Consider the following 24,545-nt stretch of genomic DNA (forward strand, 5'->3'; position numbering starts at 1 on the left):
AGAAAAAAAATTTAAATTAGTTCGACTATACAAATCGAGTTGATTCAAACCAAAACGAATTCCAGAAAATGTTGCAATAAGAAAGAAAAAGTAGTAACTTTACCTTAATAAGAAACATCGTTCAATTTATATGTTCGTTTGATGGCTTTAACAAAAATTTTTTTTTTTATATTTCTCATTTTAAATCGGGATAAGTTGTAACGTATGAATTTTTCTTGGTGTATTTTTGTTTTTTGTTGTTAATTGTTATTTTTATTTCTTCCTTTTATTTTTTTATTTGTTAATAAAAACGAATTCCATTAAAGTAAAATTCTTATTTTATGTTGTGTTGCTGTTTTTTTTTTTTTTTTTGTTTTGTGTTTTTGTTTAAATTATTTGCGTTTTCATGTATCCATAGTGTCTGTGTGGTTTTTTATTTTTTTTTATGTTTTAATGAATTTCTATACAATAATCTCCCTTTCTTTATTATTATTTTTTTTATCTTGCGTTATATACTTAATATTGTATAAATACTAGTAAAAAAAAAAACTTAAGAACTTATACATTTGATATTTTTTTTTTACTTTTGCAGTTTTTTGTTAGATGACGACAAATTTTTAAAAAAATTATTACAAGGATTGCACCGTTTTTGGCAAAAAAAAAAAAAGAAAAAGAGGAAGGAAAGAAGGCAAAATTAAAATTGTCCACGGGGAAAGGGAAACACAAAAGAAAAACACTAAAAAAAATGTTCGCAATGTTTTTTGTGTTAGGTATTTTGATATTCTGTTGTTTTGTTGGATCGAGTGCTATGTTTTTAATGCTTATTCATTGTTTTTAGTTGTTGCGATTTTTGTTTTGTGTGTTGTTGTTGTTGATTGGTGAAATGTTTATTGTTGCTTCCCTACAAATCTGCAGTTTTGATAGCTGCTGCATCGGCTTTTGATTCGTTAACATGATTTTCAGCTTGTGGAGTAAGCTCTTTAAAAACTCGGGCATATTTAAAACGCTGCTGGCATCGCTCTAGGTAGGATTTTGTGTGCTCTTCACTGCTGCACAAATGTCCATCGCGCAACGTTTCATATATTTTTGTCGCTTCCTAAAATATAAATTAAACAATCATGATTTTTTTAACAATGAAATATACAAAATATTACCTCTAAAGTCATCTTATTCAAATCAAATGAGGTTACAAGTTTAATGGCTTCTTCTTTTTTACTATTATCCAAAAGATACAAAACCTTAGCCCCCTCAACTAAATGCGAAATTGAATCACGATTGTTCGCTATAAATTCTTCATTAATTTGCTGCGATGTCTTGCCACTGCCAATCAGTTCTTCGCGTGCCTTTTCCACAACAATCTTAACACTGGCATTTAAATTTGCCTCCATAAATTGCAGGGCTGTAGCCAATCTCATACAACAATTATGAACAAGTGGATGTTTGGCATTGATGGCTCGGGCCCTTTTTATACTTTGAATCATAAGAAGAATTTTATTCTTCCTCGCATAAATTTCGAATGCAAGGAAGTGAGTTTCAATGCGATCTTTGGCTAACAGTTGTAGGGGTGTAAGAAAATCGATTGCCTTTTCAAGTGGATCGTCTGGACGTTCAAGTTTTTCGGCAATCAATTCGTCTAACTGCGGTGCCTCGGGATCGGCTTCTTGAGCGTTTTGTTGTTTCGACTTTTGATGTTGTTCACGTTTGACGGCCGCTTCGGCGGCTTGAGCGCTTTCTAATTCGGCTTTCTTTTTGGCTTTACGTTGTTTGTTGCGAAGTTTCTTTAGCTCAGATGGTGGAAGATTTTCTACACAAATTTATAACAAAAATTACATCTATTTTTATAGAAACTAGACAAAAACTAATCTTACCAGTATCAATTTCCTCGACAGTTTCTTCTGACTTAAGTGGCCGATCATACAAACGAATGTACACCTAAAAGCAATAGTTGTTGTCTTTTTTGTAGAGAAGTGTTGAGTTTATAAATCATTTGTTACTTACTTCAATGGCACACTTGGCAGCCTTATAGTAAAATGGATGCTTCCTCAGAACATTCTCCAATCGCAAAAGACCAACATACGCCCGTAGAGTCATCTTTCGCATACAATACGTATGGAAATCAAATTGATCTTCGATAATTTCTGCAAAATGTCGATCAACTTCGTGACATTTCTTCAAAGCGTCACCCCATTTCCCCAGACGCTGATAAGCCAATGCACATTCTGTTTGAAACCACATGCATTGCATTTCGTTGAGGTTTTCCATTGCTGACACACCTTCTCGTGTGAACTTTGCACAGATTTCTTCTGCTTCTTTGACCATATTTGCCCGCAACATGTATTTAGCGCACTTTGAGTTTATGTATCTTTGAAAAACAAAACGATCAAACTTGAGTTGAAATTGATATTTCTTTAAAAACTCACCTATCAGCAGTATCTAAACTTTGTGCTTCATCCAGCCACATATACGCTTCCACTGGACTACCAGCATGTTTATAAATTCGTCCCTTGGTGACAAACAACTCAATCAGCGTTGGTGTATGATCGATGGCAATGTTTATAAATTCTAGCGCTCTTTCAGTCTCACGCATAAAATCATAATGCTGTGCCAAAAACAAGGTTGTCCAAAGTAACGCTGACGCCGGTTCAGTTGGCTTGCTTTGTTCGCAATCGGCCTTCGAAAAATGTCCCGTACTACTGAGGTTCTCATAATAGTCGAGCACCAGGCTCTCGATAGTTTTAACCTTTTCGGGAAACTTGTACAAGGAACGAATATTGACAAACAACGGTGGTACACCCTTTCTCAAACCACGTCGCAAATATTCATCGATGACTTCGAAGAAACTATCGCCGGAAGCAACATCCAATGGCAAACGTTTGGGACACATTGCTTGGGGATAGTCTTCTTGGAATTGCTTATAGATTTTAAGTTTTTCACTATCGTCGGCGATTTCTTTGGCATCGAAAAACTTATGGAAATACAATGTATTCTCCGGATTACGCTTGATTAGATATTCATAGATTGGCACAGCAGAACTATGTTGGCCCAATTGAATGTATAAATCGCCGATAGTTTCTTTTACCGCAAGTTTATCGACAATTTGACTTTCAAACTTGGTCAAATGGTTGAGGGCTTTCTCCAGATTGCCAGATTCGATGAGAATTTGATTTTGATATAGCAAAAGCTCACTGTGACGATAGTCGTGAGTTTCCTACAAAAAAAAAATATAAATTGTTTTTAGTATTCATGAGATTCTGATCAAATTGAGTTTCAATTGGATTTCTATTTTATACTTACAATAAGCGCTTGTGACTGCCTAAAAGTCTCCAAAATGCTATTAGCCATTTCAAAATCGCCCAACAAATGATAGCTCATAGCAAAACCAATCCACGAGGCATGTTGCGATGGACGCAATTTGAACAAATGATGGCGGGTTTCTTTGTAGCCTTCCAAATCTCTCATTTGAATCTGAAGCAATGACAAATCCTTCAGAATCTGCAAGTTGTCCTTCTCCCATTTAAGTGCATTTCTATAGCACTTGATGGCTTCGTCGTACTTCTTATCCGATCTTTGAAGTAAACCGTAGACATGCCAACAAACGTGCGATTTCAAGTCGTTCCGCAAACCCTGTCGCACATACTTGTAGGCTTCATCACGTCGACCTAAGCCATTCAATGTTAGACCTTTCATTGCTAGTGTTTCTCCATGTTCCACATACTTGGGATTGGATAGAATCTGCTTAGCCAGTTTCAAGCCATTTTTGTATTGTTTCATTTCGTAGCATTTCTATGAAAATTGAAAGTAAAGTTAAAGATACATATTAGAAATACTAGTATATCCAAGCGGTCAGATATTCGGTCTTTAAACCGTAGATGACATCTGCATAAACGACAATATATACATAAAAAAAAAAAACTAAATTGTAGAAGAGAGACGGCTTGTGCCTTTCAAATTATAATAATGATTTGTTTGTTTGTTTGTTTTAATGGCACAAGTTGCTAAATAAAACTTAAACAAACAAACAAATAATAATTATTGTTAAAATCAATTGCCCATTAAAGAAAGGGGAAACCAGAATTCGAATTATATGTATACATTGACGAGCAAAATTGGTCAAATAATTTGCCTTTTTTTAAAAAGTTGCTCATTCTAAGTGTTGTTTAGATAAATGAAATCTTATGTGTGAATTTTTGATCATATGATTCAACTTTAAAGTTTTGTTTTATTTGTGCTTTGATTTATCTTTATTTCTGGATGCAATTAATGAAACACTAATTCATCTTTTTGCTACCCTACATTTCGCCGGTTTTTGCAGCTTCTTCAAGGATTTTTATGTGATTTTATTGATGAAAATGAAAAAGAATTTTTTTTTACATTTTATTTAATTTGTTGAATTTGAATTTCAAAACAATGAATTTAATAAATTAACATATCTTGCTCTTTTTCACAGAAAGTACTGATTATGTGATCTTAAAATTAAAAATTCAACATGCTGTTTTCGAAAAATCGATTTTTCAAAATAATATGTTTGTCTTTATTAAACCATAAATATTTTTTTTAAGTTTTGTTTGGCTATTATTAAATCCTTTTTTTTTTTAAAAAGGTCGTTGGAATACAACCACAACAACTCCCTTTTTGGAGATATAGATTAAAATAACACCTTATTTTCATTTTTTTTTTTCACCAAAATTGAAGAAGTCATTTTTGAGAAAATTAATAGCAAAATTGGTATATGGAAGTTTGGAAAAATTTTTTATTTTTAAATCAATTTACCTTCCATTACAAATTTAAAAAAATGTTATTATTAAATATTTGTTTAATAATATTCGTCGAATTTCTTACAATTTTTACTATTCGGCCTTTAATTAGCTATTTGAACTTTAATATTAAAGTCAATAGGTCTGTGTGAAATATTTTTACTTTTTTCAATATTTTTAACACAATTCCTGTTAGGGTACTCTGGAACTGTGTAGTTTTGTACATTATTTTTGACAAAAATCAAAACATTTCAGTTTTAGGCAACAAATTTTGTGTTTGCAATAACATTTTTTTATTGCAGAAAATGTTTGGTTTGGATTAAAATTTTTTTAATGCAAAATTTCATATTCAATAAATATTTTTTTATAATTTCAAATCCATTTTTTTTTTATATTGATATTTTTACAACCCTGATGGCAGCTACAAACCCCTTTGGCACATCCGTTAAGGCTGTAGAGTGCATCTGCGAATAATAGTTTTAAAGCTTTTTCTAAAGCAAATATCAACAAATTCTTATTTTAATAGTTTGATATTACATTACAAGTGATCATATTTAAATATATGTAGTATATTGCGTAGAACTAGTTAAAATTACAAAAACAAAACACGTTTTAATGTAATGTAAATTCACTCAAAAATAAAATGTCATTGCTGTTTGTCTTTTTGAAGCTCTCTGCGATCACTCACATGAATGAAATGTCAAATTCAGGGACCATTCGCATTTCGCAATTCGCAGACGCAGATCGCAACTTTATACATGACAAATACGATGAAATATCAATATCATGACGATATATCATTATCTGTAGATATTGCGGAAAAAATGAGTATCTCAATCATTGTATATATATTTCCATAGTACTATCATGAAGTGAAAAGATTAGGAACTCTAGTGGTGACTTGAAAAAGCAGAATTTCTATGAAAAAAACACACTGAGCGCCACCTCAACAAAGTGGCGACATGAACTAATACTAAATTCGACTTCATGATAGTACTATAGAAATATACAATGATCTCAATTCTGTCTGTTTGAATGTATGTATATTAGGGTGTCCGTTATTTCCCAAAGTGATGTTTTCGGGGATGACACCCCCTAGATCGAAAGCTTAGGGCCTAAATAAGGGGAATTTAGCAAAAAAAATTTGTTTGGGGGTCATTAACCCGTGCCTCTAGGGTCATACTTTCCCCATACAAATTTGTATGGAAAATTTTTAACTCATACATAAAATTTTTTTTCTCTCGCGTTAAATCATATATGTTTTTAATGTTTGATAATTCTGGTTGGAAAACAGTTACTTTAAAAGATCACATTCAAAATTTCCCGTTAAAAATTTTGTTTATATTTTATTTCGGTTTTTGAAATTATTAGCTGTTTTCGTGGTTTTTGCTTTCACCTATCACACAATTTTAAATGCAGTTTTATTGTTTTTTAATTCTTTCAAATATTGCATTCACAAATTTGTGAATAAATAAAAAATTTCAATTTTTGAAATTTCAAAACAATGAATTTAATAAATTAACATATCTTGCTCTTTTTCACAGAAAGTACTGATTATGTGATCTTAAAATTAAAAATTCAACATGCTGTTTTCGAAAAATCGATTTTTCAAAATAATATGTTTGTCTTTATTAAACCATAAATATTTTTTTTAAGTTTTGTTTGGCTATTATTAAATCCTTTTTTTTTTAAAAAGGTCGTTGGAATACAACCACAACAACTCCCTTTTTGGAGATATAGATTAAAATAACACCTTATTTTCATTTTTTTTTTTCACCAAAATTGAAGAAGTCATTTTTGAGAAAATTAATAGCAAAATTGGTATATGGAAGTTTGGAAAAATTTTTTATTTTTAAATCAATTTACCTTCCATTACAAATTTAAAAAAATGTTATTATTAAATATTTGTTTAATAATATTCGTCGAATTTCTTACAATTTGTACTATTCGGCCTTTAATTAGCTATTTGAACTTTAATATTAAAGTCAATAGGTCTGTGTGAAATATTTTTACTTTTTTCAATATTTTTAACACAATTCCTGTTAGGGTACTCTGGAACTGTGTAGTTTTGTACATTATTTTTGACAAAAATCAAAACATTTCAGTTTTAGGCAACAAATTTTGTGTTTGCAATAACATTTTTTTATTGCAGAAAATGTTTGGTTTGGATTAAAATTTTTTTAATGCAAAATTTCATATTCAATAAATATTTTTTTATAATTTCAAATCCATTTTTTTTTTATATTGATATTTTTACAACCCTGATGGCAGCTACAAACCCCTTTGGCACATCCGTTTAGGCTGTAGAGTGCATCTGCGAATAATAGTTTTAAAGCTTTTTCTAAAGCAAATATCAACAAATTCTTATTTTAATAGTTTGATATTACATTACAAGTGATCATATTTAAATATATGTAGTATATTGCGTAGAACTAGTTAAAATTACAAAAACAAAACACTTTTTAATGTAATGTAAATTCACTCAAAAATAAAATGTCATTGCTGTTTGTCTTTTTGAAGCTCTCTGCGATCACTCACATGAATGAAATGTCAAATTCAGGGACCATTCGCATTTCGCAATTCGCAGACGCAGATCGCAACTTTATACATGACAAATACGATGAAATATCAATATCATGACGATATATCATTATCTGTAGATATTGCGGAAAAAATGAGTATCTCAATCATTGTATATATATTTCCATAGTACTATCATGAAGTGAAAAGATTAGGAACTCTAGTGGTGACTTGAAAAAGCAGAATTTCTATGAAAAAAACACACTGAGCGCCACCTCAACAAAGTGGCGACATGAACTAATACTAAATTCGACTTCATGATAGTACTATAGAAATATACAATGATCTCAATTCTGTCTGTTTGAATGTATGTATATTAGGGTGTCCGTTATTTCCCAAAGTGATGTTTTCGGGGGAGACACCCCCTAGATCGAAAGCTTAGGGCCTAAATAAGGGGAATTTAGCAAAAAAAATTTGTTTGGGGGTCATTAACCCGTGCCTCTAGGGTCATACTTTCCCCATACAAATTTGTATGGAAAATTTTTAACTCATACATAAAATTTTTTTTCTCTCGCGTTAAATCATATATGTTTTTAATGTTTGATAATTCTGGTTGGAAAACAGTTACTTTAAAAGATCACATTCAAAATTTCCCGTTAAAAATTTTGTTTATATTTTATTTCGGTTTTTGAAATTATTAGCTGTTTTCGTGGTTTTTGCTTTCACCTATCACACAATTTTAAATGCAGTTTTATTGTTTTTTAATTCTTTCAAATATTGCATTCACAAATTTGTGAATAAATAAAAAATTTCAATTTTTTGAATTTTTTTTTTTAGTTTTTGCAGTTTTTATAATAAATAAATATTATTAAATACTTTACCCTTCCTTGTTTGCAACTTTTTTGATGCAATTTTTTAGGTGAATAATTTTTAAATAAAATTCAATAAAAATATTGTAAACATATCTTTTGTAGTTCGAGAAAAATAAATTTAAACGTATAAAAACGGCAAAAATTTCAAAAAAAAATTTCAAAAATTGAAATTTTTGATTTATTCACAAATTTTTGAATGCAATATTTGAAAAGAATTAAAAAACAATAAAACTGCATTTAAAATTGTGTGATAGGTGAAAGCAAAAACCACGAAAACAGCTAATAATTTCAAAAACCGAAATAAAATATAAACAAAATTTTTAACGGGAAATTTTGAATGTGATCTTTTAAAGTAACTGTTTTCCAACCAGAATTATCAAACATTAAAAACATATATGATTTAACGCGAGAGAAAAAAAATTTTATGTATGAGTTAAAAATTTTCCATACAAATTTGTATGGGGAAAGTATGACCCTAGAGGCACGGGTTAATGACCCCCAAACAAATTTTTTTTGCTAAATTCCCCTTATTTAGGCCCTAAGCTTTCGATCTAGGGGGTGTCATCCCCGAAAACATCACTTTGGGAAATAACGGACACCCTAATGTATATGTGTCTGTCTCAAATTTTTTTACGACCAAAATTAATGGATTTTGACATTATGACATAAATGTAACTTTTTTGAAAAACAGATTTACAGATTTTGATTAAAAATACATGCATTTACATTAGGGTGGAGTGAAAAAAAAAGTTGTCTTAGTTTTTGTTCTACATAGCCAGGATGGGTGCCATTTGGAACTTAAATAACAGGAAAAAAGTTTTAGATCGATCAAAGAAGTTTTAGAGGGTTCACAAGTCACTTGAAAAAAATGAAAACACCATAAAGGTTAATTTATGGAATTTTTTGAGTTTTTATTGTTTTACTCAGTTTTTTTGATTCGAAAAACATGTACATTATTATTTATTGTTCAATTTTCATTAAAAAATTACGATTTTATTGACTTAAGGCCCTTTCTGCAAGAATCCATGGGCGGCGAGGACCCCAACCCCCATAATCCAGCCACGTAAAAACCAAAAATAAAGAAATTTCTTAGACAAAAATAGTTTTGGTTTTTTGTTAATTTCTCGAAAATGACAAGATGTTTTTGGATGCGGTTTTCTGTTTTTGTTTAAAAACAAATAAGAGCATCGAATTTTAAAAACCTAAGTAGTACTTAGTTACATAAAATTTTGAAAAAATTTAGTTTGAATTTTTTTTTTTTCAAAATTTTGATTTCGAAAATTAATTTTTCAAAAACTGTGCCAGAAAATGGCCATACTAAACATTTTTGTTGAAGACGAGGTTTTTGGCTTTACAAAAGGGTATAGCACGTTATTGTAAGTATAACCGTTGATTTTTAATATTTTTTTGTTTCAAATTAAATAATTTTTTTTTTAAATTGCCCCTCCCCGCTAAACGAAGTGGAATAGACCCTCCTCCCATACGATTTTTTTCTTGTCTCGACCGAACCTACACGCTCTAACTTTTTGGCACATTGCTCCATCTCTTTTGAAAATTGCTCACAGTACATTACTTCCAACAATCATGTAAATTTTAAAGGGCGTTGTGAACCCTCAAGATATTTTTTGATCGGGCTGAGATTTGGTATGCTCTTTTTTGATGGCTAATGGCACCCGTCCCTGGTATGTAGAAGAAGAAAAAAAAAAAAAGAAAAAAAAGTGCAGTTTCACTCCGCCCTAATTTACATATTGTCACATTCACAAATAAGGTCCTTTTTTCATAAAAAAAATATTTTTGAACATAGAACCGTTTTCGTGATTTTAGAATCAATTTATTGATTATTAAATCAAATTTTATTTCTGGTTAAGCTGGCTTCAACAAAAGTGGTGCGTTCTTTGATTCGCCGATGTTAACTATTGTTAACTTTCATCGTTCCTAAATGAGAAAAAAGTTACGAAATGTAACATCGTTCCTAAATCCAATGTTGGAGTGTCAAATAGTTCCATTTTGTAACTTTTTCTAACACAGCTTCTGGACTTCAGTTTCAATGTTAATCTGTCAAACACAAATAAATGGGGAAGAGAGGGGATGATGTGAGAACAGAATTTTTGTTTGTTTTCATGTTTGAAATTATTTAATGCATATTTTTCTTTCAATTTGCTAAGAATTCAATTTGAAAGAATTATTTCAGTGCAAAATCAATTATTTTTTGTTTATTTATTCATAAAATTGATCTCAAAAAATTTGTTTTGACAGATCAACAAAATGTAACATTAGTCGTTCCTAAATAGAAGTTGAAATTTTCTAACAAAATCTAACGCAAACAACAACGATTTTTTGACACAACAACCAAAGTTAACTTTGTTTAATAAAAGAACAAACCAAAGGGAAACTTTTTCGATAAGTCCTTCAAAAAGGCCAAGCTCTTTTATCTTGATTTGTGTTGATCACATTTTTATTTTGGTGTCGCTTTAAAGATCAATTGAATCTCTGAGTTTTAAAAGGAAAACATTCCAAATAGTGTAAGGTTGAACCAATTTTAATTTAAAACAAAAAAAATGTTTTATGGAATATTGTCCTTCTTTAACTCAACGATTTAGTTATTCATATCAAAGTGAAATCATACCTACTTCTTATAAAAATAATACTTCCCACTTTGGTTATGTCTTCACATTAAAAATATTCAGTCGGGCTTTATAGAAGGTACAGGTTCTGTTAATGACTCTTTTTATTGTTTAAAGTTAATAATTTCATAACAATTACTTATTTTTTTTTTTTAATAATTTAAAAATGTATGAACAAATTTATTTCATTTATATTTTAATTTGTTTTCAAATCTTGTTAATTATTATCTATATACGAGTACATATGTATGTACATTAGGGTGGGTCAAAAAAATCGAAATTCTTTTTTTTTATTTGGTACTCCGAAAAATCGATTGCTAGACACCTCTAGAATTTACACACCAAATATGAGCTCTTTATATTAATGGGAAGGTCCTCCGCTTTTAAATTTTCCATTTTTGCATCAAGCTTCTACAAAAAAAAATTATTTTTTTTTATAAATCGACTTTTTTGCAAATTTCTTTGCTTATTCTTGTAGGAAATTGAACGCTCTACAAAAAAGACCTTATACTCTTTTTTCGTTCATCTAACCGTTTAATAGATATTTGAGGTCCAAAAATCGAGAAAATCTTTAAAAATTCGTTTTTTGTTCTTAATTTTGTAACAAATTGAAAAATTATAATAAACAAACGCGCAAGACTTATTCTTGTAGGAAACAGATTGGTCCACAAAAAAGGTCTTAATAATTTTTTTTTCAATAATCTAACCATTCTAAAGATATTCGAGGTCAAAGTTAAAAAAAAATATGAAAACATTTTTTACTTTTCAAAATTTTCTAATTCACTGAAAATTCAATATTTTCAAATTAGCAAGATGTTTTCTTGTAGGGGCTTACACGTTCTATAAATAGTTCCTTAGCAGCAAATTAATTGCTTTAACCGTTTAGAAGATAATCGTATTCAAATCGCAATGCATACTTGTATCAAGAAAACTATTGAAATCAGTAGGCATTAGTTTGGATACGAATATCTTCTTAACTGTTAAGGCAATTAATTTGCTGCTAAGGAACTTTTTATAGAACGTTTAAGCCCCTACAAGAAAACATCTTGCAAATTTGAAAATATTGAATTTTCAGTGAATTAGAAAATTTTGAAAAGTAAAAAATGTTTTCATTTTTTTTTTTTTCATTCTTTAGAATGGTTAGATTATTGAAAAAAATTATTAAGACCTTTTTTGTGGACCAATCTGTTTCCTACAAGAATAAGTCTTGCGCGTTTGTTTATTATAATTTTTCAATTTGTTACAAAATTAAGAACAAAAAACGAATTTTTAAAGATTTTCTCGATTTTTGGACCTCAAATATCTATTAAACGGTTAGATGAACGAAAAAAGAGTATAAGGTCTTTTTTGTAGAGCGTTCAATTTCCTACAAGAATAAGCAAAGAAATTTGCAAAAAAGTCGATTTATAAAAAAAAATAATTTTTTTTTGTAGAAGCTTGATGCAAAAATGGAAAATTTAAAAGCGGAGGACCTTCCCATTAATATAAAGAGCTCATATTTGGTGTGTATATTCTAGAGGGGTCTAGCAATCGATTTTTTGGAGTACCAAATAAAAAAAAAAGAATTTCGATTTTTTTTGACCCACCCTAATGTACATATTATGTATGTTGTTATTTATGTTTTTTTTTTTTATTTTGTAGTTTAAAGACAAATTTTTGTGCCTTTTGCTCTCATTTTGGCAAAATATATAAAAACTAAACTAAACAAGTTGATGAAGTTCCTGTTTAATATGCACTTCTGTCATTAGCGGACTTAGAACCCTTAACCCTACGTGAATGCAAGTAACAAGCTTCTATATTTCGAGGAGGTTCACTTGTTAACTCATAATAATTGTCAAACCTACATTGTTTTTGGAAAACTCTCTATGGTAAGACTAAAAATAAAAGTTTTTACTGTATTCATGCCTAACTTTTTATGAAATTTATATAATATTTATTATATTTATTTAAATAATCTCCAAAAATATAAAATATCAAAGAAAAATTCTACAAAGTGAAATTTAAGAATTTTAAGAGATAGCTAATCGAAAACATTAGCCAAGTTGAAACAGTTTTCGTCCAAATGAGCTTTTGTTTTGTTATATTATTTAAAAGGGCAAAATCTATTAACAATTTGCCGAACTATGCTTCATTTGATAAAAGAGTAACTAGGGATTTGGTTTCTTTCTAAGAGCATGAAAACCAAACCCCTCCCGGCAGTTTTATTGACTTTTTTGACCGCCAATTATTCTAGACATCATAAATAGGTAGCTATTCACCCTAAGCCAACTAAAACGACCGGTGATATTCGAATCCAAATGCTTGACACGCCAAATTATTGCAAAAAAAAAACCTGCCATCCATCACTTTAGAGAATGTACCAGCCCCACAGTAGCTCCCCCACCCACCACCACTCTACTCTTTCGGGGTAATTACTTCTTCTGCACTCGTTTTATTTAGTTGGAAAAAAAAATACAATTTTGTTTGATTGAGGTTAGGTTTTGTCATACAATAGCGCTGCTGCTGCCGAATGGATTTTCACACACAAGAAATCAAAAAAAAAAAAAAAAAATCTGCACCCACATGACCTTAAATGGTTTTTATTCCTATTTCAAATAAATTATTCCTGCCGGCTTGAGATTTCCAAGCTTTTATTAAATCGAAGAATTTTGTATTGAATTAAAATTTATCTTTTAAAACATTTCGCGCAGAAACTCGCGTTAGCAAAAAAAATTCCACACGAAAATCCAATATGTATAGAAAATGAAAAAAAGAATAAAAATTGGTTTCAAGAAATTCTATTCCACATTATTTCGGACCGAAAGCGGTCAAAAAAACTATAAAGCACATGATCGATATTTTATTTTATATTATTTTTTTACCAAAAGTTTTCTGAAGAGGGCACTCTCCTTTTGCGGCAATGGATCGCTAGAAGGCATCTTGGCTGGAGTTGCTGCTGCCTGCTTCTTCTGCTTCTTGCGGGTGTTTGCGGGGTTCTTTTTCTTTTTCCTATTGGCTTATCCTAGATGCGGTTGGATTAGGAGTGAAAATTTTTTGTTGGGGGACAACGAGTGCAAACTATTTATTGGATTGATTGTTTTTTTCTTTCTAAATAAATTAGTTTGTATTTTATTTTATTTTTTTCGGGAACCTAACCACGAGCAAGTCGAGGTTTCCCTTTTCTACAAAAAAAAGAACAGCACGCACGCACACACAGAAGAAAGGGATGAGTAGTTGTTATGTCACTTTGGGAACACACTGAACTGATTTTTTCTGAATTTATACCAATTAGATGAAACTTGGCAAATTGGGGGTGTTTGTATTTGCAAAAAGGAACTTGTTTTGAAATAAAATCAAACAAGTCTGAATGAAATTATTGGATTATTTATTTATTATGGCCTGGTTTCACTAGAGCCCAAATGAGATAATTTCGCAAATTATGTCGGATTTACACGACTTGCAATTTGTCAGTAATTTTGGCACACAACTATCAAATCCCTTTGCCATAAGAAATGAGCAACGAATGAGTAGGTTCATTTTTTATGGCGTCTTGCCATTATTTAAAAAAAATTGTGGAACGTTTGTAAAACGAAAATAAAAATGGTAATAAAATGGCAAAAATACTGGAAAATTGCCAACCGTGTAAATCCGGCATTAGGTCAGTTCAAATTTTAAATTTAATTTTTTTTATGCGATTTGACATTTGAAACGAGATAATTTGCGAATTTATTTTATTTGGGCCCTAGTGAAAACAGACTATAATTGCCTGAATACAGCTGTAGTTGTAGTTCGGAGCACTGTTAATTTTTTAGTTTCATGTTTAACTTAAGCGATTTTTTTAAGCTACAGCTACATCCCACCCAACTAACAATTTCGCCTAATCCTAAGAAGCTTATCAAATTATTAATTTCAAACCTGTTAAGGCTTGGCCACACCGGAGGGTACGCGGTAGAGGTACAGGTAACGGTACGGGTATTTGTATGGACAAAATTCCAAACTGACACATCAACGTTCGGGTGTGGAATTTTTTTAATACAAATATCGTTGCCGCTACCCGTACCACTACCGCGTACCCTCCGGTGTGGCCAAGCCCTTAAACTCGTATACCCAACTAACATTTCAGCTTCAGTAATGGGGACTTTTCACGAGTCGATTTTTGCCGTGTGGCGAGGCTTTTCGACTCGTGTGAACGTAAGTCGCAGGTTACTAAAGTGACATTGCCCATAGAAAAATCCTAGTCGGCTGAAATCGACTCTTGAAAAGTTGGCATAAATATATAACAAAAGCTGCATTTCAGCTTCTTTTTAACTTAAGTAAGGTGTTTGGGCAAAAAGAAAACAATGTACTTATAAGGTCTATAAGAAGCTTGAACGAAGCTTTAACGAAGCCCTACCGAAGCTTTGAGATTTGACAGATAGCTTCGGAAGAGCTTGTATAGATCTTTAATACATGTCTTATAAAAATTAAAAAAAAAAAAAACAACTACAAAAACAACAAAGAAATTTTCTTTTTCAATTGGTTTTTATTTGATTTTAAATTATGAATTTTATCTTTCAATCTGAAATTAACATCCATTAGTTTTTTATATTTTCTAGGAACAAACGTCAAAAAGAGGAACAATCTAGAAACAGAACTGTACTGCCCTCTCCTTCGTAAGCATCTTCCCCCTTCACTTCTTTTCCCTGTTGCCTACAAACTCACTCCCTAGAAGATTGAGAAATCGCCGTGTAGCCATGCACTTTTCATAAATTTCATCTCAAACATGTCTTATTGCGGACTTCAAAAGTCAAAGTAGGGAAAAACATATTTTATACCAATTAAACATACATTTATAATTGAGACACTGAAAGCTGATAGTAATTAAACAGAACTTTTATACCAATTATTATCGCTGTCAAAATATTTTTTGACACTTTTCAAATTCGACAGATAACCTTTGAAAAAAATTACGAAATAAATTGATTTCATTCAATAATCAATTTTAAAAATATAGAAAATAAAACTAATAATCTACCAATGGCTTCGTTGTCAAGTATTAAAACTCTTGGTAATTTTGTCCTAAAGTCTATCCAAGCACCCGGGCCAGTGGTATGTAATAAATTTCTTATTAGAACTTTCAATATCATTATTTGCTCCCATTCTTCATATAGCTTCAGCAAGTTCGCACCAAATACACTGATTGGCGAATGATTAAGGATGTTAAACGCCGAAAATTAGTTTGTGAACATGCAGTCGATCGTCTACGAGTGAATGCTTTGCGTAAAAATGATATTCTTCCTGCAGAAATTCGAGAAATCGCTGATGCCGAAATTGCCGCATTTCCACGAGATTCTTCTCTAGTACGTTGTCGTGAACGTTGTGCATTTACATCACGTCCTCGCGGTGTTGTTCATCGTTATCGATTGAGCCGAATTGTTTGGAGACATTTGGCTGATTATAATAAATTGTCAGGAGTACAAAGAGCCATGTGGTAGAGAATAACAGAATAAATAAATTAAATAAAAGAAAAACTAGATTTTTAAAATTAATCTTCGATATTTATTTGTTCATAAACAGCTTCTTTGATTTTTTGAACTTCTTCTTTTTGAAAACTTGTTGCAAGTGCAACATTCATAGGTTCCTCAAAGACAGCAGGGTAAAGTTTTCCAAGTTCAATAAGAGTTTCTAGAAAAAAAAAGGTAACCCTTAAAACTCGATTCGACAAAGTTAAGGGTCAAAATCATGAAGGTGGAAAATTTGATGTCTAGGCATTTTTGTTTAATCAAAGCTTTTAATTAAAGGTTTTTTCTAAATAACCGATTAATAAAAGTTATAAAAGTTTCCATTTATTTTTTATTGCATAAAATATACTCAAAAATGCATTACCGGACATGTTCATTAGAGTGTCCAGTCAAATTTGTTTTGCGCCTTATCATCACGTAAGACCCCTCAAAAGTTGCGTATTCAATAATTCATAACGGAAAAAATACTAAAAAACATATTAAGGGGTACTTTTGGGTCTCTGCCTTTTTAGGGAGCACTTTCCTTCAAAAACGGGTCCAAAGTCCTTGTTAAAAAATTTTGAAAAATATTCACCTCATTATTTTTTTTAAATTTTATCTGAATAATTAAGCTATCATAATATGCTTTTAAAAATTACCTTGACCCAAACACCACGAAGTTGAAAGTTAGACTTTGTTTGATTTTGAAATTTACTTCATGAAAACGGCTTATTTTAATTATTTTTTAAATTGAATTATGCCAAAAGATTGTCTAGAAAATTAAAGGAACAAAAATATATCCTTAGGCAATTCCTCACAAATTGACTTCAAACACAAAAAAAATAAAATGCACGACTGGGTCGCACGAACTTGCTCTTAGAGTTAAAGTTGCTTAAATTTTTAAGACTTTTTATATAGAAATTTGGAAAAAAAAATAAAATTCGTTTTAAAAAAAAAATTAAATAAAATCTGAAATTAAATTGCCCTTCAAAATAAGTATGCAGTTTTGATTGATATATTAAGATGCATTTTTAGAAAAAAAAATTTCAAAATCGTTAGAGTCGTTTTATAAAAAACTAATTTTTTATAAATAATTTTTTGGAGAAAAAGTTTTAAAATAAAATTGGTATGCCATTCTTTAGAAATCACTAATCAACATCTAAAAACAAAATTTCAAAAAAATTCAATGTCCCGTTTTCGAAAATTTGATTTAAAAAAAAAAATTTTTCAAAATTTTTTAAAAAATCCAAAAATTATTTTTTTCAAAATCTTATTTTTGACTTATATTTAAATTATATAAATGCTTCTTCACAAAAAGTTTCGTTGAAATCGAATAAGCAGTTTCGGAGATAATCGGATTTGAAAAAAAAGTTCTATGGCAGGTACCGTTAATAATGATTCTCAAAAAAAAATTTTTTCATTGTAAGATAGACCTTAGCTTAAAACTAACATTTGAATTTTTTAAACAAAATCGTTAGAGCCGTTTTCGAGATATTTCAATTTTACTAAAATCGGTATATGACAAGTACCGTTATTTTTGGTCCAAAAAAATTAATTCCAAAAACCCCTCTGGAGAGTCGCCAAATAACGCTACATACCAAGTTTGACATTAATCGGTCCATCCGTTTAGGCTGTAGCTCCTTATACAGACAGACAGACTGACAGACAGACGGACTTCCGGGACCCACTTTTTTGGCATTGTCTACCATCGTAATGTCATGGAAAAATGTTATCTCAACTTTTTTTTTGTACGAATGCATAACTTGATATATAGTACCTATATCGCAAGTAAAAATATTTTAACTGAACGGCAAGACCAACAATATTTAAATATATGTACTTTTTAAAAAGCTAGAAACTTATTCCTATTTTTAAAATAATGTAAATATAATGAAGTGTTTTTGCAAAATTGGTCCTCAAACTCAGAATTTTGAAAAAATAGATATATTGAGCAAATTTAACATTGCTTAAAAAAAAAAAATCCGTAATAAAATATGCATTTATTTTTCAAAATTTTTTGGCCATAATAATTGCTAATTGAATTCATAGCAGAAAATGTCAATATGTATTACAATTTATTAAAAAATTTAAAAAATATTGCGTTTTGAAAAAAATTTTAACCTATTTTTCTTTTCAAAGTTCAACATTTAATAGCCCTAATTTGAGAATAAATAGCGATAGTTTGAAGGTCTTAGAAAATCAATTATTTCAATACAAAAGTTAAGTTTTTATCAAAAAAATCCAATGAAATTGAAGTAATTTTTTTTTTCAAAACTCTAATATATTCTACCCTTTTCTCTACGAAAAATTTTGAAAAAAAGTCATTTGAAATTTTTTTAATAACATTTTTTTTCAAAATTTTGAGTTTGATTACCATTTTTTCAAAAACTCTCCACTAAATTTAGTAGATTTAAATTTAACAATTAGGAATGAGCTTCTAGCATTTTGAAAATGTGTTTTTAAATATTGCAGGTGTTGCCGTACTATTCAAAATATTTTTTTTTTCTTTTATATTAAAATTTAACGATTTTATGGTCCTTTTTTCATTAAATTCTATTTTTGGAATAAATGATTTTTGTTTTCAAACTACTGCCATTTCTTTAAAAATCAATAAATCAAAAAATTATACTTCAGAATAATATTGTTAGTCTTCATAAAAAAATTCAGCCCGTTCGGTTAAAAACTGTAGGAGTTATTTGGTCGCCCGATAGACAAACAGGAGTTTGTGATCATCCTAAACTTCGCCGCCATTTGATCATTAAAAAAGTTTACACTAGTCTATTCTGTTACCATTGACATACTCAATCAAACTGAACAAACTCCAATAGAAGATAATGTTTCTTCTTTGTTTTATACGCTGATGAAAATGGTGAAACGATTTCGTGCCTACAAAGTGTTATTCATACTAGACTCCTAAAATCGTTTTGAAGAGATCAGCACAATTTCAAGGAACGTTTTTCTAGTACTTATTTTAGAGTTTTGCGGTAAATTGGAAAATATACATTTTTGTGCTCTGCCCGTTAATGATCCGATAAATTATGGCTAGAGCGAACATTTTAGCATGAAATTTTTATCATAAAACAAAGTTGATTTTTTTAAGAATTCGGTCCTCAAAATTTTCCACCTCCATGATTTTGACCCTTAAGTATCATTTTACCTTTAATAGCTTCTCTAAGCTTAAGTTCTGGACCATCAAAATAAAGAAACAGCGAAGAACATGCTTTTTTAATGAATGCATTCCATAAATTCTGATCATGTTGCGTTGGACATATTGGTTTCAGTTTAGGAATTACTTTTGCAGCCAATTCCCGACTACCACTGTGTGGGTCATCTAGTCGCTGAAGTACACCTACAAGAACACAACTTTGATTATTTCAGAGAATAAAATTGATTTCATATTCACCTTACCAAAGGCAATAGGTCTCAATTGTTCCACTTCCAATTGACCAAAATTTAGAAGACACTTAAGAGCATAATTCCTTGTTGAAATTGAATTATCTTCGAGCAAATTTGTAAAGTATCTAGACATTTTGGGTAAAATCTTATTCGCTGCTGTTGGAGCACCATGAGTCATGGCACACAAAGTAGCAGTTGCAAGAGATCGCATTGACTCAGCTCCTGCACCAGCTTTCCATTCAATACGTTCTTCAATTAGTTCTTTGACCAACTTCTCCAATTCCTCTTCACATTCTCCATTCATTGTTTCTTTCCACTTTAACATTGAGATTGACATCGCAGTGAAAACCTTAATTTTAGCATCATCAGCTGCATTATCCCAGACCAATCGAATGTTGCGTTTAAGAACTTCCAATGCAGCCGGACGATATCCACAAATATGAATCAAACCACAAAGAAGAATGATAGGTTCAGTGCGACTATCTAACATGGCATCCAAATCGTCCATTTGCTCTAGAACCCAAGCCAAATGTTTTGCATGCAAAGCTGATACATCGGTATTGATATATAAAGCGATCTTTTCCAGAATTTCTTGTTTCCGATTCAAGTATTTTGCAACAATGCTATCTGTTCCATAAGACAGTGCCATTATTCGAATTGTAACTGTGTATAAACTTCTTTCTATGGTACTATCAGGATTTAGATTCAAACTACTCATAGCATCTTCAGTCGTTCGGATAGTGTGCTTCCTCCAGAGTTCGTCTACCAAACCCAGGATGTACAATTGAATTTCGGGCTAAAAAAAAAAGAAGAGGAACAAGAAGATATTTTTGAGAAAAGATATGAAAGCTAAAGAAGCAGATTTAGATATCGGATCATTTTGTATAAATTGTACGACTGCATCACCACTATTTTAATGAACCAATTACTTCTAATACCATTCAAACAAAAGGTAAACATAGAAACCATACATACATTAAGACTTTGAGAGAACTCCTTCCGTACAAGAATGTTCGAAACTGTTAAAATATCCTCTTCATTGGCATCCGTTGCAGCTGCAAATAAATGAAAGAAACATCTAATGTATCCAAGTTTGGGATTCTTTTCAAGACCCTCGATAGCATGCTCTTTCCAGTCAGCATATGACAGAAGACGTCCCATCAGGTCTGCAACTTTCATTGCCTATAAAGTTTCATAATTTAGTTAGTAGTTAAACGAAATTATCATTTTTTTTTTTGTGTGTTTGTTTACCTCAGGAGCAACACTTGATTCAGGATCAGCACATGCCTTGGCCAAATCAGGATAAATTTCGAAGAATTTCGCAGTCATTGCTGCTTCAGCATGAAGAACAAACTGATACATCAGTCGAAGAGCATGCACACGAACGTGTTCCTTCCAATCGCCAGACTCTCGCATGATAGTGTGGACGAGTCTAAGACTTCTCTGTACTAAAGCACGGCAACCGATAGTTGGACGCACTTCCCATTCTGGATAGTTGGAGGGTAATCTTTCCCCTATTTCGAGCTTTTTCAGTTCAGTTTCGTTTTCATCATAGTACAATTGACCACATTCTTTCCATCGAACAGTTATATCTTCCCGAACTTCTGGGGAATCATCTTTTAAACTAGAAAACAATTTTCGTGTAATTAATGAGTAAGCTAATGTACAGTTACTCAATAACAAGGTAATGGATGTAATGATGTCAATAGTCAATACCGTATGTTCCATTCGTGTTAAATGCTTAAAGGGTTGAAACAGTTTTCCGTTTTAAAAATTGAAATATATTAGAACTTAAAAGCATTATAAAATCAATGAACAGTAAAAATAATTCATATGGCCTTAGCTCGAAAATTATTCTTGATAATTATGATATAATTGCAAGTGAAATACCTGAAATAATCCTGATATATGAAACTGTCTACAACTGTGCCAATTCCTAAAGTTGATAATGCATTTCAACCCAAAGACTTTAGACCTATAAACACACTGCCAATACTAGAAAAAATAATTGAGAAGGTGCAATATTTGAGCCAAAATAATAAAGGAGAAATTGGGATTCAGAAACGGTCACTGGTGTGAAACAGCATTGGTATGGACCATAAAAGAATGGAAAAAGCAAGTAGATGAGAGAAAGTATATTATAGCTATATTTGAGACGATAGAGGGCATTTGAGACGATTTCTAGAGAAATTTCGCTAACAAATCTGGAGGCATATGGAATCAATGGACGGGAATTGGCATGATTTAGGACTTACTTGACTGGCAGACTACAAAAAACTAAAATAATGAACAATGAGTCATCAACTATAAATGTCGATCTCGGTGTTCCACAAGGATCAAATTTGGGAGTAGATTTGTTTTTAATTCATATAAATGACATTGCTAAGTTTTTAAAGTTGTGTAAAGTTGGTTTGTTTGCGGATGACACCCTGTTATAATATTGAATGCACAAACGGAGTTATGTATGAACAAGTTAAAAATTAACATTGATAAAATTAAATTCATGTTAATTAAATTTGTACTAAAAATAGGAAACAAAAACATTTAAGAAGTTATATCAATAAAATGTCTGGGAGCGAATAAGAAAAAGTTTAATTTTTAAAAATGCTACAATGATTTATAATACCATAATTCTACCTCATTTTGATTATTGTGCTTCCATATTATTTATGTGAAGGGATTGGATTTTAATGCACTTAAAAACGACAAATATGCGCTTAAAATATGCTCTTAAAAATAGAAAATATGCACTTATAATATGCATTTATAACCACTTTATTTTAAAAAATGTTAATTTTTCTTTAAAATAATTAAAAAATAATACGTTACTTATATGAAGATTTATATATTTAAACCTTTTAAGAAAACACGGGAGGTGTTGTTGTTTCTTTAAAGAACCGGCAAATCTTGGTTAATATAATGAAATAGAATATCAAATCTAACTTCAAGTGTATATAATTTCGTTTTTTTTTTTCTAATTTTTTGGAAAATATACACGGAAAAGATGCCTTTATTTTCAAAATATGCAAATAAATGCAAAATATGCATTTACGTAAAATATGCAAAAATATGCACAAACGATTGAATGCCAATTTAAAGGAAACTTCCTGATTTGTATACATAATATGTTTTCTTTCTTCCAAGGTGTTTCGTAAAATATGCATTTGCATGGAAATCCGATTCCTATTTATGTGTAATGAAGAGACAAAATCAAGGCTTTAAGTCTTATAAAACCATGCTATGCGATTTTTGCTTAAGTGCAATATTTATACAAGAATTGCATTTATGTTGGAAGAATTACAATGGTTAAATGGTTAAACAGCGTCTTGGTTTAAAAGTTTTAATTTTAATTTTCAAGGTGAAATACAACCGGTTCCCGATATACCTGACTGAAAATGTACGATATGTCAATAAAGTGCAACACTACAATTTGACACTACAAGATTCAACTTTACCGGCACTCAAAACTCAGTTATTTACCGAGGGTTGCAACTTTATAACAACTTACCAACAAACATAAAAAATGAACCAAATTTGTATACTTTTAAAAAACGTGTAACAGAACTTATAAAAACCGAACGATTTATTTGCTAACTTATTTCTTAATGAACAAGATTTATAATGGCTCAAATTGTTAAATTTAAAGTTATTTTATAACTAATAAAGATACTTAATAATAATAATAATTATGAAGCATTTAATTGATCTTACCAGCACAGAACCAAAGGAATAATTCGATCAAAGAAAGAATACCGATCTTTGAGCTCCGTCAACATTAGACAGCCCATTCTCCCACATTCCCTTCTCACCAGAGGCATTAAATCCATCAAAAGAGGAGATGTCTCACAAAAGATTCTTACAAGTGTCTCCGAATTGGAATTTATATGCAAAGCTATAGCATAGCAAGCTTCAATAGCTGCAATTCGATTTTGTGAATGTTTATGATTGAGCATAGTGAACAACGGTTTGGTTAGACTCTCAGCTCGTTGATGGAATACAGAAGTAGCTTTGGAAAGCTTGACAATGCATCCACAAGCTTCCTTTTGCACTGCCGGAAAAGGATCAGACAGAGCCTTGTACAAAATATCCATAATATCGTCATAAGACTGACTTAAATAATCATTGGAATCAGTTTTCTTATACTTGTCAATAATTGCACTCAATTGATTCAAGTGTAAAAATCGTATTTCTTCACTCTCTTCTATGGTCTCGGCTCTGCCCATTCGCGCTGCCATAGAGACTATCACATTTTGCAAATAAAAATCATTGACCGGCAGATTTTTCATAAAAGTTGCCACTGTTATTGTCGATTGTTCGCGGCAACTTTCATATTGATCAGCATAGCAATTGAGCAGATGTAAATAGCATTCATCAAAGACAGATATGATCTTTCTTAAATCGACAACTGTGTTGCAAATACTTTCTAGATCTTTCAGGGCGGTAAGACGAACTCGCCGGTCGGTGCTTTGGAGGTCTTCCCAGATTTTTTCACGAATTTCAGACATTGCAGCAAAAGTTTATATTTTTAATTGATTAATGTATTCTTTATTAAAAGTGTTGATGTATTTTTCTGTTAAAATAAATAAATTCTATGGTGATTGCTATGTTGAATGAAAAACATGTTTCCAAGGTATTTTTGTTATTTTATTTTTTTTATTTGACTAATGTCAAATTTCTTTCAACCGCTAGTAGAGATGAGCAAAAAATCACGACCTGTGATTTTTAACCTGTGATTGACAAATCACAATCACTACCTGTGAACAGTCTTCAAATAACCTGTGATTACCTTAACCGTGAATTGGATATTCACTTTTTGCTTTACAGTTCGCAAATTTTTTTGTTAAAAGTTAATTAAAGTGCATTTGCGAGTTCAAAACAATTCCCTTTTATACTAGAACTGTTGTAAAAAGTTATTTTTTCCAAAATCACAAGTAAAAAGTC

The 24,545-nt window shown here is 30.7% G+C and overlaps 3 protein-coding genes across 3 annotated transcripts; 1 reads left to right on the forward strand and 2 right to left on the reverse strand.

Moving 5' to 3' along the window:
- Positions 1–826: 826 nt before the first annotated feature.
- LOC129908731 (N-alpha-acetyltransferase 15, NatA auxiliary subunit) lies at positions 827–13,960 on the reverse strand. Its single transcript, XM_055985456.1, has 7 exons — positions 13,611–13,960; positions 3,274–3,762; positions 2,400–3,187; positions 1,978–2,341; positions 1,848–1,911; positions 1,134–1,783; positions 827–1,075 (listed from the first exon to the last, which is right to left on the reverse strand). The coding sequence occupies exons 1-7, from the start codon at positions 13,665–13,667 to the stop codon at positions 881–883; spliced, it is 2,607 nt and encodes an 868-aa protein (XP_055841431.1). The 5' UTR covers positions 13,668–13,960; the 3' UTR covers positions 827–880.
- A 1,669-nt stretch (positions 13,961–15,629) lies between these two features.
- LOC129910479 (28S ribosomal protein S14, mitochondrial) lies at positions 15,630–16,256 on the forward strand. The gene is made up of 2 exons (XM_055987882.1): positions 15,630–15,816; positions 15,879–16,256. The coding sequence occupies exons 1-2, from the start codon at positions 15,745–15,747 to the stop codon at positions 16,200–16,202; spliced, it is 396 nt and encodes a 131-aa protein (XP_055843857.1). The 5' UTR covers positions 15,630–15,744; the 3' UTR covers positions 16,203–16,256.
- Positions 16,244–24,283, reverse strand: LOC129910478 (dynein axonemal assembly factor 5). The gene is made up of 6 exons (XM_055987881.1): positions 23,316–24,283; positions 20,856–21,228; positions 20,580–20,786; positions 19,617–20,400; positions 19,366–19,557; positions 16,244–16,392 (listed from the first exon to the last, which is right to left on the reverse strand). Exons 1-6 carry the CDS (start codon positions 24,107–24,109, stop codon positions 16,253–16,255), a joined length of 2,490 nt encoding a protein of 829 aa, XP_055843856.1. The 5' UTR covers positions 24,110–24,283; the 3' UTR covers positions 16,244–16,252.
- Positions 24,284–24,545: the final 262 nt, after the last annotated feature.

This window comes from Episyrphus balteatus, chromosome 2, assembly GCF_945859705.1.
Source record: "Episyrphus balteatus chromosome 2, idEpiBalt1.1, whole genome shotgun sequence".
Classification (NCBI taxonomy): domain Eukaryota; kingdom Metazoa; phylum Arthropoda; class Insecta; order Diptera; family Syrphidae; genus Episyrphus; species Episyrphus balteatus.